This window comes from Mustelus asterias, chromosome 23, assembly GCF_964213995.1.
Source record: "Mustelus asterias chromosome 23, sMusAst1.hap1.1, whole genome shotgun sequence".
NCBI lineage: Eukaryota > Metazoa > Chordata > Chondrichthyes > Carcharhiniformes > Triakidae > Mustelus > Mustelus asterias.
The window spans coordinates 56,718,921-56,739,930 of NC_135823.1; the positions used below are offsets into that span (position 1 = coordinate 56,718,921).

At 43.0% G+C, this 21,010-nt stretch overlaps 1 protein-coding gene across 2 annotated transcripts in view; it reads right to left on the reverse strand.

The window, feature by feature from the left end:
* b9d1 (B9 protein domain 1) overlaps positions 1–21,010 on the reverse strand; it is a 50,474-nt gene that overhangs the window by 5,894 nt on the left and 23,570 nt on the right. The window contains exons 3-7 of one of the 2 annotated variants that reach the window (XM_078240722.1): positions 8,420–8,531; positions 8,166–8,262; positions 7,409–7,471; positions 4,706–4,773; positions 382–1,338 (exon numbers count right to left, since the gene is read on the reverse strand). In XM_078240722.1, the coding sequence (XP_078096848.1) occupies positions 1,220–1,338; positions 4,706–4,773; positions 7,409–7,471; positions 8,166–8,262; positions 8,420–8,531 (459 nt within the window). In that variant the 3' untranslated portion in view covers positions 382–1,219. Of the gene's footprint in view, positions 1–381; positions 1,339–4,705; positions 4,774–7,408; positions 7,472–8,165; positions 8,263–8,419; positions 8,532–21,010 lie in introns of those variants that run through there. The other variant, XM_078240723.1, reaches the window with a different exon arrangement.

A 21,010-nucleotide genomic window follows, 5' to 3' on the forward strand; every position in this document is an offset into this window, starting at 1 on the left:
ATCTGAGGCCAAGGTTTGCACGAGAAGAGGGGTAATTCAAAACTAGTCTGAAAGCTCAAGAGAGCAAGTGGCCAGACTATGGAATGGGCTCCTATTGTTTGCGGCAATTTCCAGTTATCCAAATACATCACCAATGCTATTTGGCTCAGTGTAAGAGTAAGCATAGAAGACAAAAGGTTTTCTCTGCTGGAGACTACTTATCTTCATTCTGATAAAATTAAATGAACAACTGATAAGTAATGCCAGTCTCATTGTTCAAAGCCTCAATCTTAGGTGGTCATGTGATATTTCTGAAATGAGAATAGTCTTGATACTGACAAAAACACATGGATAGAAGTAAAATTCTGTCGTCGTCTCTTTAATAAATTTAGTTTTTTTATTAAAATATTTTATTTTACATAAAATTCACCCTGTAAACTCAGTTCAAATTTTCTTGAATCATCACTATTTCAAATGTATTTTATTATAACAAGATATTAAGAAAACATGCTATGTGAATATATTACACATTTGATCATTAAGTACTTCAGACGAGTCATGGAGTCCTCCTGCCTATTTAAAATGTCTCAGCAATGGAATTGATGACTTATATCTTCACCTCGGTTAGCATCAAGTCAAAGGCACAATACTAATATTGAGCCATGGCTAACACCTGTCAGAAGTTCTGAGAAAAAAAGTCAATAGTGTTGCATCATGGACTTTATTATGCATCTGATGTGGGCAAGTGCAAAGTTGAATGAAATGTTCCACACCTGTACACTTATAGCCCTTATCTCTGGTTTTTGAAATGTTCAAGACAGTAAGATTTTGGAGACTTTAAAAAAATCTTCTCTAGGCAATGTATGTAACAGCAGAACATCATGCCACTGGGCTCAGGGATAGTTATATAGCCCCAATGTTTTGTATTTGTATGGTACCCATAACCAGTAACAATTGATTGAATAATTGTGAATACTGTATTATATTAATTTGTATGATCCAGTGCCTTGAGTACTTTTAAGACAGAACACAGGTACAATATATTAAAAGATAACATAGATCTAATGTATGATCTGGATCACGTTATTTAACTAATGCTTTCCTGATCAGAGAGGATTTGAGGAGTAACTAGTGATAATGAGTCTGATAATAGCTACTGCAGATGGATGAGCATAAAGTTGTTTTTAAAAAAGTATCTGCTAAACAAGGATTGGTCAATAGTTCAGTAAAAACACTTCACTTAGACATCTGACAATACAGGATTATTAGTAGAGATTGAATCATAGCCAAGTTTCTTCAAATCCTTGGTGACAATGTTGAAAGAGATGGTAACATAGCCTTGAGACAAAACCCTGGTCACTAAACATGCAAAAGAAAATAGAATATTCAATTTGTTTCCATCAACACAATTGCTGTAAAAAATGTAAAACATTTAAACATTACATGTGAAATCATTCCTTGTATTTAAACTATTAATATTCTCTATTTCCATGTTACATAGGAATTCCTAAGTAGGCAAATTCAGCCCTTTGAGCCTGCTCTGCCATTCAATCAGATCATGGCTAATCTCTCGTCTCAAATCCACCTCCCCACCCGTTCTCCATATGTCTTTAACCCATTTTTAAAATTAGAAATTTATCTAACTGAAGTGCATTTTTAACAGCATGGAAGTTATTTTATTTTTGATTCATTCTTTTAAGTTACAATGCACAAAGTGGACTGGGCAAGCCTGTATCCATCTCTTGCTTGCTCCAAATTCAAATTGAATCCAATCATGGTCCCCACAAGAGAGACGTACAAGATCCGGCTTTGCAATCCATCTTGGGCTTGATCAGATGCCTGATCTGAGAGTCCCTGTGCAGATTGCAACATTTAACAGTGCATCATGTTAGAACATAAGAAATAGGAGTAGGCCATCTGGCCCTTCGAGCCTGCCCCGCCATTCAACAAGATCATGGCTGATCTGAAGCGAATCAGTTCCACTTACCCGCCTGCTCCCCATATCCCCTAATTCCCTTATCGATCAGAAAACTATCTACCCATGATTTAAACATATTCAACGAGGAAGCCTCCACCACTTCAATGGGCAGGGAATTCCAGAGATTCACTACCCTCTGAGAGAAGAAGTTCCCCCTTAACTCTGTTCTGAACCGGCCCCCCCTTATTTTGAGGCTGTGCCCTCTAGTTCTGGTTTCCCTTCTAAGTGGAAAGAATCTCTCCACCTCTACCCTATCCAGCCCCTTCATTATCTTATATGTCTCTATAAGATCACCCCTCATCCTTCTAAACTCCAACGAGTACAGACCCAATCTGTTCAATCTCTCCTCATAAGCCACACCCCTCATCTCCGGTATCAACCTGGTGAACCTTCTCTGCACTCCCTCCAAGGCCAATATATCCTTTCGCAAATAAGGGGACCAAAACTGCACACAGTACTCCAGTTGCGGCCTCACCAGTGCCTTGTACAGTTGCAGCAAGACCTCCCTGCTTTTATATTCTATCCCCCTCGCGATAAAGGCCAACATTCCATTCGCCTTCTTGATCACCTGCTGCACCTGCAGACTAAGTTTTTGCGATTCGTGCACAAGGTCCCTCTGCACAGTCGCACGATGTAATTTTTCTCCATTTAAATAATATTCCACTTTACTATTATTTCTTCCAAAGTGGATAACCTCACATTTGCTAACGTTATATTCCATCTGCCAGATCCTCGCCCACTCGCTCAGCCTATCCAAATCTCTCTGCAGACTTTCCGCGTCCTCCACGCAATTCGCTTTCCCACTCACCTTCGTGTCATCAGCAAACTTGAATACCCTAGATTCAGTCCCCTCCTCCAGATCATCTATGTAAATAGTAAACAATTGAGGCCCCAGCACCGATCCCTGCGGCACGCCACTGGTCACCAACTGCCAACCAGAAAAGCACCCATTTATCCCAACTCTCTGCTTCCTGTTAGATAGCCAATCCCCAATCCACGCCAACACCTTACCCCTAACTCCGTGTACCCCAATCTTCTGCAGCAACCTTTTGTGAGGCACCTTATCGAACGCCTTCTGGAAATCTAAAAACACCACATCCACCGGTTCCCCTCTGTCAACCGCACTAGTGACATCTTCATAAAAGTCCAGTAGATTCGTCAAACACGACTTTCCCTTCATGAATCCATGCTGCGTCTGCTTGATCGAACCATTCTTATTCAGGTGCTCTGTTATTTCCTCTTTAATAATGGACTCCAGCATCTTCCCAACTACGGACGTTAAGCTAACCGGCCTGTAGTTACCCGCCTTTTGTCTACTTCCTTTTTTAAACAGCGGCATAACAGTAGCTGTTTTCCAGTCAGCCGGCACTACCCCAGAGTCCAGCGAATTTTGATAAATTACTACTAACGCATCTGCTATTACCTCAGCCATTTCTTTCAGTACCCTGGGATGCATTCCATCCGGGCCCGGGGACTTGTCTACCTTCCAGAAGCTCCCACCCTTATTACTAGGTGGAAATCAATGGCAGTTCTTTGATGTTTCCAGATCAGTTCAAAAGTCAGTCAATATCGGGCTGAAGAGATGCAATGGAGAGTTTTTGGTCAGCTTCGGGGGAGAGGTATCACAGAGGTTCCAGTTAAGTTAAAGAGCTGCAGTTAACAGAGTCTTTCCATCCTGTGGGCCATTGGGGCTAAGGAAAGCATCCCTTTAGGAGCGGTAATAACTTTTGGAGAGAAAAGGTAGAGATTGGAGATCTTTGTGATAATGTCAAAGTGAGTTTGGTTGATTAATGTCTGGGGTGGGTTATTGAGAAATCAAAGGACTCTGTCCTGGTTACACCTGTAACTTACTCTAGTATGGTGTGTCTGATTAATTCTGAATGTTAAAATACAAGTTTGTCTATAATCCTGTGGATTTACCAAACATCTCTGGTCCCTAACTGGATATTCCCCACAGATTGTAACAAGAGGACTACCCTTTTCCTTTATGCCACCCTACCATGTTAAATTACAGATCTTTCCCAGTGGTGATTAAACTACAAAAGGTATTTTTCTTGGGACATTATTAGAGTAGGGAGAGAAGTATCGCTGTCTCCCATTTAAGATGGTGATGAGGGTTGTTGTCTGTCTGTGAAATTCTCTTCCAAAGTGAGCAGTGGCGGCAGGGTCATTGAATATTTTGAAGGCTGTTAGGTAGATTCCTGGAGTCAGAGGTAGACAGGAAAGTAGAAGCCATAATCCGATCAGCCATGAACGTATCAAAATGGCAGAATAGGCTCAAGGGCCTTTTTCCTTAAATACAACAGCCACAATGATGCCACCAGATTAATGTATCTCTTCCTAAAGTCATTTTGTCAACTAACTAATTGCTTGTAAACAGTAATAATCTTTGAAGAAACCAGGGTATTTTCTTGTTTTGTGCATTTCGTACAAATTCGCCATGAAGAGTGTCTGTCCCTCAAAGTGCTAGTTATATATAACCCTGCTGCAAATTACAACATGCCTAAACAATGGCAGTTATCATTCTTTCTTCAAACTGGGGGTGGGAGGTATGGAAAGATTTTGTTCAAACAAGAATCAAACTAGCTGCTATCTGTTACAATGATATTTAATTTCTATAAAAACATAATTTTCCCCAGGGTCTGTAAGATGAATTCAGAAGTCACTGCTCGTCGAAGCTGCCATCCCCTGCCAAGCAGAGCAGCTTCACCAACAAGTAAACTGGAAATAACATTCACTGCTACAAACCTTCTCTTCCTTCCCCCTGTGCAACCACTTTCGGATCCGTGAACTCTGGACGCCTTCCCATGAGCCAGCTAAACAAAACAAAACACACAATACAGTCATAATCTCTATTAAAAATCCAAAGAAAGTTGTTTAAGTAGAAAAACCTGCTGCTGCCCTGACAACTCAGCAAACACACTCAAAGTAATCTATAATCTGACCATTTTCCTGGTTGAGCTACCTCCATACATTGAGCTAGACAGGAGTGTCTTCCAGACTTCTTTCTCACAAGTATCACAATTTTATTTCAGGTGGCAGTTTCTTTATCAGCCTACCAGTCTGTAATACTAGTTTTATACCTGGGCTGTGAATTGTGGTTTGATTCTTTTGTGTGCATGCCTGGGTTTAACTACATGTGATGCACATTGTGGGAAAATGGATCTGCAGCATTCACTGTCAAAATCTTGAGTTGGAGAAAATTTATACGTGTCCAGTAGAAAATTGTTTTAAAAGGAATAAAAATGCAAGTCATGTCCGGCATTCAAGCTGAGACTGGCACATTTTCTTGTGAATTGAACATTCCCCCAGTTCACAGCTGCTGGTGATTAAAAACAACAACAGGCAACACCAACACAAGGATGGGGAACAAACCTCAATCTCATTATCTAATACTTTCTCTGCTCACTGACTACAGATTATTCTCAATGATGGAGACACTTGGAATAATGAATTAAACTGTGACTTCATTGATTACTGGGGGAGGAGTATTTTATCTAGAATTCAAGGAAAAGAATCAAATGTGTTACTAATTCTCCCCACTGTGTAAAATAAATTCAGATGCCATTGCTTCCATAATTATGATTTTTCACACAAGTCGCTCAGGTCTGGAAATGTGGTGGAGGCAGGTTCAATTGAGGCATTCAAGGCGGCATTAGATGATTACTTGAATAGAAACAATATGCAGGGTACGGGGTAAAGGCAGGGCACTGAGCCATAATGCTCATTTGGAGAGCCTGTGCAGACACGATGGGCCTCCTTCAGCGCCATAACAATTCTGTGATCAAATGAAACTACCATCTGCCAAAGCATAGCAACTTCACCTGTGAGAACAGAATAATCTGTTCTGAGGCAGTTACTGCATAATCATAGCCTTTTGAGTTATGATGTCAATACACTTAATTTCAGATTGAGGTGTAAATGAGGAGAAATGGGGAATGCCTTTGTTACTGAGGTAAGCAAGTTTCAGCAACCCAGACCCTCAAGATTTTAATGACTCAAATACTGAGCCACCCTGACAAATAATCCTTTCATCATTTTTACAAATTGCACATATCTAAGAACATAAGAAATAGGAGTAGGCCATCTTGCCCCGCCATTCAATAAGATCATGGCTGATCTGATAGTGGTTTAGTTCCACTTACTTGCCTGCTCCCCATAACCCTTAATTCCCTTATTGATCAGAAATCTAACTACCTGTGACTTAAACATATTTAACGAGGTAGCCTCCACTGCTTCAACGGGAGAAGAAGTTCCTCCTCAACTCTGTCCTAAACTGACTCCCCCTTATTTTGAGGCTGTGTCCTCTAGTTTTTGTGGAAAGAATCTCTCTGCCTCTACCCTGTCTGGCCCCTTCATTATCTTATATGTCTCTATAAGATCTCCCCTCAGCCTTCTAAACTCCAACGAGCACAGTCCCAATCTACTCAATCTCTCCTCATAAGCTAACCCCCTCATCTCTGGTACCAACCTGGTGAACCAAGGCCAATATATCCTTTTGCAAATAAGGGGAGCAAAATTGCACACAGTACTCTAATTGCGGCCTCACCAGTACCTTGTACAATTGCAGCAAGACCTCTTTTTGCTAATTGTTTGCTTTAATTTCCTCTTTACACATTAGTTTCACCAGCTGTACATTAAGCCATTGGCTTATCATCAGAGGTTGCCTGCTTAGGGCTGTTCCCACATTCAACAAATGCCAGAGAGTTGTCCAAGGACACTAGTTTTTGCCTTCAGCCTGCCAGCCCCATGTTAATGGGCCACGGCCTTCAAAGTGGACCAGGCCTCCTGCACTATCTATCTGTCAGGCCTCCTGCACTATCTATCCCAGTCACCCAAAATCTGTACCAAACCTCTGTGTTGCCAACATTGACATCACTTTTGCGAGACAAGAACGTCAGAGAGATCATATGTAGTACTGAGCATCAAGCTGAGTAAAGAGGGAGATGGGGAAACTGCATTTCCCCACTGGATAGAACATTTAGCAAAAAAAGGCCATAATACTTCATTTGAACTGAGTTGATTTATCTCTCACTCAAATTTTTTCTCCCCATTCATTATTAGGATTACACTGGCAAGATCAGCATATTGCCCTGCAGAGGTAGTGTTGGGCCTCCTTCCTGAACCACTGCAGTCCATGTGATGATTCCTGTTGTTCTTTTGGAAATGGTTCACGGTAGGGGTCGGAGGAGGAGGCCAGTTATAGACATGAATGAATGACTGTAATATAAAGTGTAAAGTTCTTTATCATTTGTAATAGAAAATGAAAACAGTGCTGGTAAATTGATTAAAATAGTTAATCAATGCCACTCCAGATTTCCACTCCATCTGATGAAGGAGCAGTGCTCCGAAAGCTAATGGTATTTGCTACCAAATAAACCTTTTGGACTTTAACCTGGTGTTGGTAAAACTGTTACTGTGTTTAACCATGATATCCAGAAGTGCACATACCTTGTAAACTTTTGCAGTTTAGATGAGGACTCTGGAACAAACATTGGAATGGTTCTCTTATGCCTACAGAAAAAGCAAACCTCTGAATAAATTGCTGTTAATATTTCATTATAGCACAGAAATTTGTTTTTTTAAAGATGTGGCCAAAAGTTGTAAAGGCAATCTGTAGAAGATTAAAAAAGGTTTTGGCAGTGAGTACTACAAACCATCCATTGTACCTCTATCACAATTAATTATAACCGATTAGAAGAAATTTGCAAATTTCTTCTTGCAATCTATCAACAAAGAAAACAAACAGCTGAATGCACTCTGGACATAGCAAAGATTTTGGGTCCTGACAACATCTATCGATTGTGGTGAAGACCCAGTGCACCAGAGCTAACTGTTCTACCTGCCAGTTTCAATCCAGGTATGACACTGACAGATATACTGACAGTGCTCCGAAAGCTTGTGCTACCAAATAAACATGTTGGACTTTAACCTGGTGTTGTGAGACTTCTTACTGTACTGACAGGTATTGCCCAAGTACAATCCTATTGACTCAGACCAGGATAAATGTGTCCCGTTTCATCAGCCTCATCAAGTGGCCCCTCTCAATGTTAACTCGCTCATGGGTACTAAGTCAGGTTCTGACAGAACTTCACTCCAAACCTCATTTTGAAATTAAATTCAACACATTTCCTCATTGGGTCTAACAAGCTTTCAAAATTATTCTAATACTAACCATAAAATGAATTTTAAAATATCTATGACTTACCTTCCAGGAGTTATGGGTACGTGAACACTTCCATAACCACGGATCACATCATTTCCAAACAAATCAGCACCATACACACTTATAACAATCTGTGGCCCTTTAGAGAAGGACAAACAGCGGTATTCAGTGTACATGCTGCAAATGAAAAGGGCATTCTGATTTCATGAAATGTGCGAGTTATGTTTTCGTGGTTATCAATTGAAAGATTTAAAAGTTGAGTTAGTTTCAAATATTTCCTGAAGAGACAAACTTACAGCCAAATGGGTTGGTGCTTTTGAATGTGATCTCCATAGGAAAATTCCACACAAAGCATTGATTGCAATCCCTATTTTTAGAGGTTATCTGGGATATCCCTTCCTCCAGACCCTAAAAGAAGAAAAATACAAAAATAATAAAATAGCCACTGCCATTACAATGAGTAAGCTTTTTTTCTTGCAGATAGTCTTCCATTCCACGTGTCTTATGCAGCTGCTGACATTCCATAACTGACTACTAAGCCTTGATGCCTCCACCTGGAAGCACAGCTGAATTTGGGAACTGCTGCCGAGGTGGTCTTGCATCCTGCCTCTCTATTATGTTGTTGGAACTTCGACTCAACAGACATCTGTATTAAGGGAACTGAATTTTGTTATAACAAATGGAGAGTGTTGGAGATGGTGCTGCTTCACAGCTCCAGGGTCCCGGGTTCGATTCCCGGCTCGGGTCAATGTCTGTGTGGAGTTTGCACATTCTCCTCGTGTCTGCGTGGGTTTCCTCCGGGTGCTCCGGTTTCCTCCCACAGTCCAAAGATGTGCGGGTTAGGTTGATTGGCCAGGTTAAACGATTGCCCCTTAGAGTCCTGGGATGTGTAGGTTAGAGGGATTAGTGGGTAAAATATGTGGGGGTAGGGCCTGGGTGGGATTGTGGTCGGTGCAGACTCGATGGGCCGAATGGCCTCCTTCTGCACTGTAGGGTTTCTATGATGATTCTATGATCAAGTTGCAAACTGGATAGCTAAGCCTTGCTTCATTATGTGCAGTGTTTACTGGTTCTCTACTGCCCTCAAATGTGAGATAGCAAGAATACAATAACAATGAGCATTATTTACTGCACTTTATATTACAAAATTATTTCCAATGAATGAAATTATTTTATTTTTCCCACATTTTGATTGCAATGGTGAAGCACATAATTTTAAAAAGCATACATATACAACTCAGAAAGGTGAGGTGATGCATTGAAGAGGTCAATCAAGCCAGAGGATTCAGAAATAAAGTGACAGACCTTGCAGTGAATGTCCACAGAACCCTGAAGTTAGCAGGACGGGTTGATTTGGGTGGTTATGGCACATGCAATTGTTTCATTTATCAGCCGAAGCATAGCATATAAGAGCAGGGAACTTGCGCTGGAACTTAATAAACCATTTTAGGCCACAACTTGAGTACTGTCTGCAGTTCTCGTCACCTCATTAAGGCAATTACATCCTTTTCAGTAGAGAGCATAGACGAGATTTCCAATCCTGCTGACAGGAAAATTGCAGGATCTGAGAAAGATTGGATAGGCTAGGGTTGTTCTCCTTAGAACAGGGGAGGCTGGGGAGAGATTTGATTGAGATGTACAAAATTCTTTGTTAAATAGGCCCTTCCTATCCAGAGGTGAGTTGTTTGATGGAAAAATATGAGGGGAATTGAGGAAATATTTTGTGGGGGAACTCTGCTTGAAGGGATAGTAGAGGCAGAAACCCTCACTCATTTAAAAGGTTTCTGAATATGCACCTCAAGTGCCATAACCCCGAATGCTGGAAAGTGCGATTAGACTGGGTGGGATTGAACTAGGTGACTTGTTTTTTGGCTGGCGCAGACACATTGGGCGGGATTTTCCGGCTGCGCTTGCTCCAAGACCAGAAAATCCCGCCCAAGGTCAGTGGACCTTTGCATCATCCGTGTCCCACCCACTATGATCGCCATGGAGAGTGTGATGAGAAAATCCCATCCAATAGGTCAAGTGGTCTCTATGTGCTGTAAATGTTCTATGATTCTACAAGGTATTCAATTAACACCAAGATCGTATTTTTGATTTGATTTATTGTCACATGTATTCACATAGTAGAAGTATTGTTTCTTGTGCGCTATACAGACAAAACATACCGTTAATAGAGAAGGAAACGAGAAAGTGCAGAATGTAGTGTCACAGACATAGCTAGGGTGTAGAGAAAGAGCAACTTAATGCAAGGTAAGTCCATTCAAAAGTCTGATAGCAGCAGGGAAGAAGCTATTCTCGAGTCGGTTGGTAGTGACCTCAGACTGTTGTACCTTTTTCCCGAAGGAAGAAGATGGAAGAGAGAATGTCCGGGATGCGTGGGGTCCTTAATTATGCTGGCTGCTTTGCCCAGGCAGCAGGTAGTGTAGACAGAGTCAATGGATGGGAGGCTGGTTTGCGATTTCAATTTTCAAACTTAGTTTGTCTAACCATAGAAAATTTGAATAAGGACATAAGAAAAAGGAACAGCCGTTTGCCACATGGTCCTTCAAGCCCACCATTGAATAAGGTCATGACGGATCTAATCTTGACCTGAATTCTATTTTCCTGCCTCTTCTCCATAACATTGGACTCCAATGTAGTTTAAGAATCTGTCCAGCTCAGCTTTGAATATATTGAACGACTCGATCTCTACAAGTCTCATGGGAAAATTTCTCCTCATCCCCATCTTAAATGGACGACCCCTTTTTCTGAAACTATGCTGCCAAGTTCTATATTTCCCCACGAGGGAAAACATTCTTTCAGCCTCCATGTCCACTCAGAATCTCTACATGTTCCAATAAGATGACCTCTCGTTCTTCTAAACTCCAATGTGTATGGGCCCAAACTGCTCAACCTTTTCTCATAAGCCAACACCTTCAACCCAGTGAACTTTTTCTGAACTGCCACTGCAAGTATATCTTCAAAAAAGCAGAACAAAACTGAATACAGTGCTCGAGGTGTGGTCTACTTTTATACTTCGCCCCCCCCCCCCTTGCAGTAAACTCTTCCGCTCACTGAATTAGCACTGAACAAAGAACTGTATTGTCATAGCCTGTATTTGTGGAAATTAATACAGAATTACACAGCGGAATGGAGCTTTAATTACTCCGTACACAAGTTCACCTATAGAAACCTTGTTTCTTGATTGCCTTCTTGGAACTAAAGTACCCAACATTTGTCATGGCTCAGCTTATTTCTTCATGTTCTTTTACATTTTAAGTTCCTCAGAAAGCTGTTAAATATGGGAATAATGTGCAATACCTGATCCCAACTGGAACAACAAATAGATTATTTTACCAGATTACCGGACAGTGGAACTAATTATTGCATCAATGAGTGACCTTTAGTAATGCATACGAATAATCATTTGATAATGGTCATAATTATTAGTTCTTTTAATTATTCATAGTTGTAACAGATTCTGGGAATAATTACATCAGATAAAAGATAATTAAATGTTTATTTCTCAGCCTATTTTAAAGGAAAAAATGATCAGCAATATTCAGGACAAGAAGCTTCAGGGAACAACCACAGATGGAAATCCACATGATGGATTTAACAGTATACAAAAATTATCCCTGTAGACTTACATACACAAACATAGTGAATGACTGTTCGTCTCCATTACCATGGCTTGCAGAAAAGTTTACAATGCAGAGTATTACTGCAATTTGTTTTACGGATTTGCAAGATTTGATCTGTGACATTTAGCAATGGGAACCCTGACATTCAACCAGTTCCAACAGGAAATCTTTTTTTTATTGCTCTATATCCCCTTGAGAAATACGACTGAGTTTGGTGTATTTCAACAGATGTGGGAATCATTTATGAATTCAAAATATCATGAGAGCATGAGATATAAATTGATGTTCCAAAAATTATTTATTTATCATGTCAACTTTTATCATGCATTCTACGCCCATTTTGAGCAAGAGGTCAGCGAGAGTACACCCTCCACCCTGGAAGTCTTGGATGGACCTGTATCTGAGGTCACCATTGAAGATGTCAGAGCAGGTTTCTCAAAGGTCAAGCCACAGAAAGCGACAGCCCGGATGAGCACTCAGATCCTGTGCGGATCAGCTGGCAGGGGTATTCGCAGCCAGCTTCAACCTCTCTTTACAACAATCTGAGGTCCCTATCGGCTTCAAGAAGACAACTATCATCTTGGTACCAAAGAAAAGCCAAGCAGCGTGCCTTAATGACTATCGTCCGGTGGCTCTGACATCCATTATTATGAAGTACTTTGAAAGGTTAGTCTTGGCACGAATCAATTCCAGCCTCCCAGACTGCCTGGATCCACTACTGGTTGCCTACGGCCGCAACAGGTCCACAGCAGACGCCATCTCCCTGGCCCTGCACTCAACCCCGGAACACCTAGATAATAAAGACACCTATGTCAGACTCCTATTTATTAACTACAGCTCACCGTTATTCCTTGAAACTCAGCTCCAATCTCCATGGTCTGGGACTCGGCTCCTCCCTCTGCGACTGGATCCTGAATTTCCTAACCCACAGACCACAATCAGGAAGGATAGGCAACAACACCACCTCCACGATCCTCCTCAACACCGGTGCCCCACAAGGCTGTGTTCCCAGCCCCCTCCTTTCATAGAACATAGAACATAGAACATAGAACATTACAGCGCAGAACAGGCCCTTCGGCCCACGATGTTGCACCGACCAGTTAAAAAAAAACTGTGACCCTCCAACCTAAACCAATTTCTTTTCGTCCATGAACCTATCTACGGATCTCTTAAACGCCCCTAAACTAGGCGCATTTACTACTGATGCTGGCAGGGCATTCCAATCCCTCACCACCCTCTGGGTAAAGAACCTACCCCTGACATCGGTTCTATAACTACCCCCCCTCAATTTAAAGCCATGCCCCCTCGTGCTGGATTTCTCCATCAGAGGAAAAAGGCTATCACTATCCACCCTATCTAAACCTCTAATCATCTTATATGTTTCAATAAGATCCCCTCTTAGCCGCCGCCTTTCCAGCGAAAACAATCCCAAATCCCTCAGCCTCTCCTCATAGGATCTCCCCTCCATACCAGGCAACATCCTGGTAAACCTCCTCTGCACCCTCTCCAAAGCCTCCACATCCTTCCTGTAATGTGGGGACCAGAACTGCACACAGTACTCCAAGTGCGGCCGCACCAGAGTTGTGTACAGTTGCAACATAATACAAATATACAAATACAAATTTCCTCCTCATACACCTATGACTGTGGCCAAATTCCCCTCCAATTCGATTTTCAAGTTTGCTGACGACACCACTGTAGTGGATCGGATCTCAAACAATGACGAGACAGAATACAGGAATGAGATAATCTGGTGAACTGATGCGACGACAATAATCTCTCCCTCCATGTCAACAAAACGAAGGAGATTGTCATCGACTTCAGGAAGCATAGTGGAGAACATGCTCCTGTCTACATCAACGGGGACGACGTAGAAATTATCGAGAGCTTCAGGTTTTTAGGTGTCCAGATCACCAACAACCTGTCCTGGTCTCCCCATGTCGACTATAGTTAAAGTCCACCAACGCCTCTACTTTCTCAGAAGACTGAGGAAATCTGGCCTGTCAGCTATGACTCACCAACTTTTACAGATGCACCATAGAAGGCATTCTTGTTGTATCACAGCTTGGTATGGCTCCTGCTCTGTCCAAGACTGCAAGAAACAAAAGGTCGTGAATGTAGCCCAATCCATCACGCAAACCAGCCTTCCATTCATTGACTGTCTACACTTCCAGATGCCTCGGCAAAGCAGCCAGCATAATTAAGGATCCCACACACCCCGGACATTCTCTCTTCCATCTTCCTTCGGGAAAAAGATATAAAAGTCTGAGGTTATGTACCAACCGACTCAAGAACAGCTTCTTCCCTGCTGCAGTCAGACTTTTGAATGGACTTACCTTGCATTAAGTTGATCTTTCTCTACACCCTAGCGATGACTGTAATACTACATTCTGCAGTCTCTCGTTTGCTTCTCTATGAATGATATGTTTTGTCTGTATAGCGCGCAAGAAACAATACTTTTCACTGTATGTTAATACATGTGACAATAATAAATCAAAGTAAGAAGGTTAAAGTCCAACAGGTTTATTTGGTACAACGAGCTTTTTGAGCACTGCCCCTTCATCAGGGGAGTGCAGAATTTGTTTCACAAACAGGGCAAATATAGACACAGACTCAATTACAAGATAATGGTTGGAATGCGAGTCTTAACAGGTAATCAAGTCTTTACAGGTGCAGACAATGCAAGTGGAGAGAGGGTTAAGCACAGGTTAAAGAGGTGTGAATTTTCTCAAGCCAGGACAGTTGGTGAGACTTTGCAAGCCCAGGCAAGTCATGGGGGTTACAGATAGTGTGACGTAAACCCAAGATCCCGGTTGAGGCTGTCCTCATGTGTGCGGAACTTGGCTATCTGTTTCTGCTCGACGATTTTGCGTTGTCGTGTATCTTGAAAGCCACCTTGGAGAACGCTATCCGTGGATATCCTCATGATGTTCCACTTCTCCAGCTTCCACCCTAAACACATTAAAGAAGCCATCCCCTCAGGACAAGCCCTCCGTACACACAGGATCTGCTCAGATGAGGAGGAACGCAACAGACACCTACAGATGCTGAAAGACGCCCTCGTAAGAACAGGATATGACGCTCGACTCATCAATCGACAGTTCTGCCACGCCACAGCAAAAAACCGCACCAAACTCCTCAGAAGATGAACATGGGACACAGCGGACAGAGTACCCTTCGTCACCCAGTACTTCCCCGGAGCGGAGAAGCTACGACATCTTCTTCGGAGACTTCAACATGTCATCGATGAAGACGAACATCTCGCCAAGGCCATCCCCACACCCCCACTACTTGCCTTCAAACAACCGCGCAACCTCAAACAGACCATTGTTCGCAGCAAACTACCCAGCCTTCAGGAGAACAGTGACCATGACACCATACAACCCTGCCACAACAACCTCTGCAAGATGTGCCGGATCATCGACACGGATGCCATCATCTCACATGAGAAACCATCCACTAGATACACGGTACATACTCTTGTGACTCGGCCAATGTTGTCTACCTGATACGCTGCAGGAAAGGATGTCCCGAGGCATGGTATGTTGGCGAGACCATGCAGACGCTACAGCAACGGATGAATGGACACCCTTGACAATCACCAGGCAGGAGTGTTTCCTTCCTGTCGGGGAACACTTCAGCAGTCAAGGGCATTCAGCCTCTGATCTTCGGGTAAGCATTCTCCAAGGTGGCCTTCAAGACACATAACAACAAAGAATCGCCAAGCAGAAACTGATAGCCAAGTTCCGCACACATGAGGACAGCCTCAACTGGGATTTGGGTTCTTACCTGGGCTTGCAAAATCTCACTAACTGTCCCGGCTTGAGACAATTCACACCTCTTTAACCTGTGCTTAACCCTCCACTTGCATTGTTTGTACCTGTAAAGACTTGATTATCTGTTAAGACTCGCATTCCAACTGTTACCTTGTAATTGAGTCTGTGTCTATATATGCCCTGTTTGTGAACCCAATCCTCCACTCCCCTGATGAAGGGGCAGCGCTCCGAAAGCTCGTGTTATCAAATAAACCTTTTGGACTTTAACCTGGTGTTGTGAGACTTCTTACTTACTGTGCCCACTCCAGTCCAATGCCGGCATCTCCACAAGATGGGTATAGAGGGATACGGGCCAAACATGGGCAATTGGGACTAGCTTAGTGGTTTAAAAAAAAGGGCGGCATGGACAAGTTGGGCCAAAGGGCCTGTTTCCATGCTGTAAACCTCTATGACTCTAAAATATGATACCGGTCTCATAAGGTCAGATGACCAAAAGCTTGGTCAGAGAAGTAAATTTTAACGAGTGCTTAAAAGAGGAAGGTGGAAAGGCGTTGGGGATGTTTTCCAGAGATTAGGCCCTAGGCAAATGAAGGTGTGGCTTCATTGGAACGATTAAAATTGGGGATGCTCAGAGTCTAACTTCATAGGGACACAGATATTTCAGAGGGTTCTGGAGATTACAGTGTTTTCTTTTGGGGTGTTGGAGGGTGCAGAGAGGTCATAGAGGGATTTGAAAACAAGGATGAGAATTTAAAAATCAAAACATTGCTAGAGTGGGTGCTAGCCAATGTAGATCAGTGAGCACTGGGGTGATCGGTGAAAATTTGTATCTCAATCACCTCAGTTTTGGAGATAAAGAATCAGTTTGGGGGAAGATGAGAAATAGTAACGGTAAGAAGGCACTTGTGGAAGTGGTTTATAGGCCCCTTAACAGTAATAATTCGTAGGATGCAGTATACAGGAAGAAATAATGGGAGTTTGTGATTTCAATCCACATATAGGTTGGACGAGTCAGATTGGTAAAGGTGGCCTAGAGTTTTTAAAATGCTTTTGCAACAGTTTCTTAGAGCAGCACATTCTAAATCGAGCCAGAGAGCAGGCTATACTAGATCAGGTAATGTGCAATGACCAAGAAGGATCTTCTCTTCTCCAAGAAGATCGCGCATATCTATCTTACTGTGTTTACCCCAGTCCAATGCTGGCATCTCCACATAATGTGCAATGAGACAGGATTAACGAACGTTCTCATAGTGATAGCAGCGATCATAACATGGTTGAATTTCACATTCAGTTGGAGGGACAGAAGATTGGATCTAATACTAAATTTAAGTTAGGGCAGTTATGAGGGCATGAAGATGGCTGGTTAAGGGAAATGGGAATTGAGGTTAAGGAATAGATCAATAGGGATGCAATGGCATACTTCTGAGGAGATCTCTCAGACTACTCAGAAAAGATACATTTCAGTGAGAAAGAAAGACTCTTGGGGAAGGACACACCATCCGTGGATAACTAAAGAAGTATCAAATGGAAATAAAAAGTATATGATTCCACAAAGATTAGTGGCAGGTCAGAAGATTGGGCAGAATATAAAGAACAGCAAAGAATGACGAACAGATTAATAAGGAGGGAAAAGAGCAAGTGAATGTTGCTCCTAGGGTGAGAGTCTGGGAAATTAATAATGGCAAATGAATTGAACAGATATTTTGCATCTATCTTTACTGAAGAAGATACTGATAACATTCCAGAAATAACTGAATCAGGAGGTGAAAGCGCGAAGTTAAAAACAATTACAATTACCAGCAAAAGGGTACGACAAAATTAGAACTAAAAGCCGACAAGTCCCCAGGTCCCAATACACTTCACTCTACAGTTTTAAAAGAAGTAGCTGCTGAGATAGTAGATGCATTGGTTTGAAGTTTCCAAAATTCCCTAGATTCTGGAAAGATCCCATCAGATTGGAAAATAGCAAATATGACCCCTCTATTCATAGAAGGAGGGAGAGAAAGCAGGAAACTACAGGCCAGTTGGCCTAACATCTGTCATCGGACAACTGCTAGAATCTATTATTAAGGAGGTTATAGCAGGTGTGGTCAAATGGACGATGGCCTGGTTGGCTAATTAGGCCAAACATAAAATTGGACACTTTAATATACAACTAAACTGCTTCTACATTGACTGCAGATGAGGTTGCCACATGTCAAAAGCCAACACATACCAGAGCTGTCTCGCATATGAAACAGAGGTACTTGACCTTAATAATGGGGAAGTCATCATTACCTGAAACCAGAACCCAGTCCTCTTGCATACTGAATAGAGAGGCTCAAACTTAACAATGGAAGAGTCGTTATGGCCTGAAATGCATCAGGAAATACTCAGCCAGAAGAATAGAAAAAATACATTGATTGTGTATTCCCTAGTTTCAGTCAGGCTCCCTGCTATTAACCATATCCTGAAAGGAGATTTGTATAACTAGGATGACCTGGTGTAACCTCCGAAAGCTCCGAAAGCTAATGGTATTTGCTACCAAATAAACCTGTTGGACTTTAACCTGGTGTTGTAAGACTTCTTACTGTGCTTACCCCAGTCCAACGCCGGCATCTCCACATCTGGTGTAACCTCACAGGGTGCTGTGACCCCCGCACTGTCAACCCATTGGCTGAAAGCCAGAGAACATTACAGAAAGGCTTGAAGAAGGGGGGTGGGGTATAAAAACACATTTTCAAGACAAACTCTAAGTGAAAACTCAACCAACTTACTGAGACCTGGGACAATGCAAGGGGACGAGATCCACCTTTCTGTTACAAGAACTCTGGGTCATGTGAGATGATGGCATTTGTGTCGATGATCTGGCACGTCTTGCAGAGGTTGCTGTGGCAGGGTTGTGTGGTGTCGTGGTCACTGTTCTCCTGAAGGCGGGGTAGTTTGTGTGGACAATAGTCTGTTTGAGGTTGTGCAGTTGTTTGAAGGCAAGTAGTGGGGGTGTGGAGATGGCCTTGGCGAGATGTTCGTCTTCATCAATGAAGACGAACGTCGCGAGGACTCTCAGTTAATCTGTCGATGTGAGCTCAATGAATTGAATCCAACAGCACAATCAATTCCACGAAACCGAGTGCTATCTACTTCTCAGGCAATTAGCCCAGTTTGGGGAAAGGTTAACTTAATTTATTTTGCAAGAATTGTTTCTTTCATCTGTTTCTTTAATAAAGCTAAGTTCGAACCATAGTCCTTTGTCTCAAAGTAAGAGCATTTGGGTAAATGTGTTTTGAGCAATAACCTGGTTGAGTATTTGTATAGAGTATTTCACAAAAAACATTTGGTGTCCCTGGGTGGGCTTCGATTAGAAGTGACTCAAGGTTGCTCCGAAATTGAACCCACCAGCCTTCTATTTGCAAACATCCAGCCTGAGCCCATAATTAACAGGGCACCAGCCCCATGTGAATGCCAGGATTAAAGTGGGTGAATGAAAATAGAGGCAACTGGCCAGTAATTAGGCCATTAATCCGGCGTTTTGAAAAGTGAGACGAACAAACCGCAGACTTTGAAACTATGTTAGTTAATGGTGCAACACGCGTTTCTGGCACGCTGTAGACTTAGAGGGACTGGTACGGGAGGTTAGTGAAAGCCGAACCGCAACTCCAGTCACGAATTTTAGAGAGAGAAAATAGAGAAAATGATAGTGCCCAGAATGGGAAGAGGTACTAAAGAAGTACCTAAACAATAAGTGGCTCGAGAAGAGTACTGCAGTAAACCAATATAAGGTCCAGGACCCACGGGCAAAAGTGTTGGGAAGAGGCGCGTAGAGAACGAGGCAAGCTCCCTTCCAAGCTGAACAAGGCCACCGCTATAGCAAGATGCATGGAGCAGCTACAAGAGAAAGATTGAGAGAATATTAAGTTAAGACTGGAGTTAGATGAGATGAAGCAGGAGGTGAAGAAACGGAAGAATAAAGCAATAGAGCAGGAGCAGAGAAACCAAGTGAATTTATTGTACATGTGCCAGTTCCAGGCTCAGTGTGAAAGGGCTTACCAAGAGACGCAGCATGTAATCTGTGATCTTAATAAAGCCCAAAAAGCTGGCCGAGTTATCTGAAAAATGCAAACATTTACAAGGTGCACTCAAAGCCCTGCCCCAAGGAGGCAAGAAAATAAAGCCCATGCTGCAGAACATTCTAAATGCCAGCACGAGATCACTAATTAAAGTCCCAGTTTTTAGCACAGAAAGGGAATGACATGGAGATTGGGACAATAGAGTCAGAAGGGGAAAACGATTAAGGGGTAGCCTGGGGGGAAATGGAGGAACAGGCTCGCAGAGACGAAGAGCGTGGCGATAACTGGAGACCCTTACCTCCCTTCCCAGGGAATCAGAGCCCTCCGCACATCCTGCGCTTTCCCTGCCTCGACGAACCCTCTGGCAACAAGCCGTCAGGATGACCAAAATAATGAAAATCCAATCACACAACCCTTGTTCACAGTAACACAATTGACTGAGATAACAAAACTGATCCTCACGCTTGAGCTCTCTGATGACCCCGACACGTTCTTTGAGAATACCCGCCAGAAAAGTTTTACACAGGCTCAATGATACGGAGGAATGTACCTGAGCCTCACGGTCCGTCCTGCCGTACCCAATCCCCAGAACATAGGGCAAGGGCATGAAAGCAGCAGTCGGCTACAACAAGAGAAGATCCGGTGGAGAGCTTAAACAAATGCAGGCAAAAGAAAGGGGAACACCACGTTCACCAGTCGCCTGTGGACTCACTTCACTGGGGTCTTTGGGGATATGAACAGAGCAACGTTAGAGGGACAAAATCTCGCATATTGGACCACGATTTTAGTAATACATGCCACCGAAGAGGGTAGAAAGGCATGTGAAAATTTCAATTCCGCAGATAATACCCACACAGAGGTATGGGTGTTAAGGGGAATGACCTGAGCTTGGGAGAAAGATGTACAGGAAATAGATAAGGGTGAAAAGATGTTCCTAGTAAAAGGCTCAAAGCCTGGTTCTATATTGAGGAACAAGGCTGGGACGGGGTTCTGTATTGAGGAACAAGGCTGGGAGGAGGAGGGGGGGTGGGGGAGAAAGGGAAAGGTAGAGGTCACCCACCCCCATACGCTCCCCATGCTGGGAAAAGCAGACAGCAGCTCCGGGGAACCCCGGGCAACAGCATGGGCAGTGCTTCAATTGTGTCCTAGCAGGCCTCTATGCCTGAGAGTGCACAGCACCCTGCCAACACCCAGACGAACAAGGACATCGGACCATGCCACTAGAGGGACCAGCACAACATGTCCCGTAGCCACACGGGGGGAAACCTTGAGTCTCTTCTCCCTGTACCCTCAACTGAACACAAACTGACTGAACACAGGTCCGACAGCACTGATCTGGATATGTAACACAAGGTGAGACATTGTAGGAAGACCCCTGGTGGATAGTGAGGTGGAGGGTTACCCAATTGAATTCCGGTGGGACATGGAGGGGCTCCCGC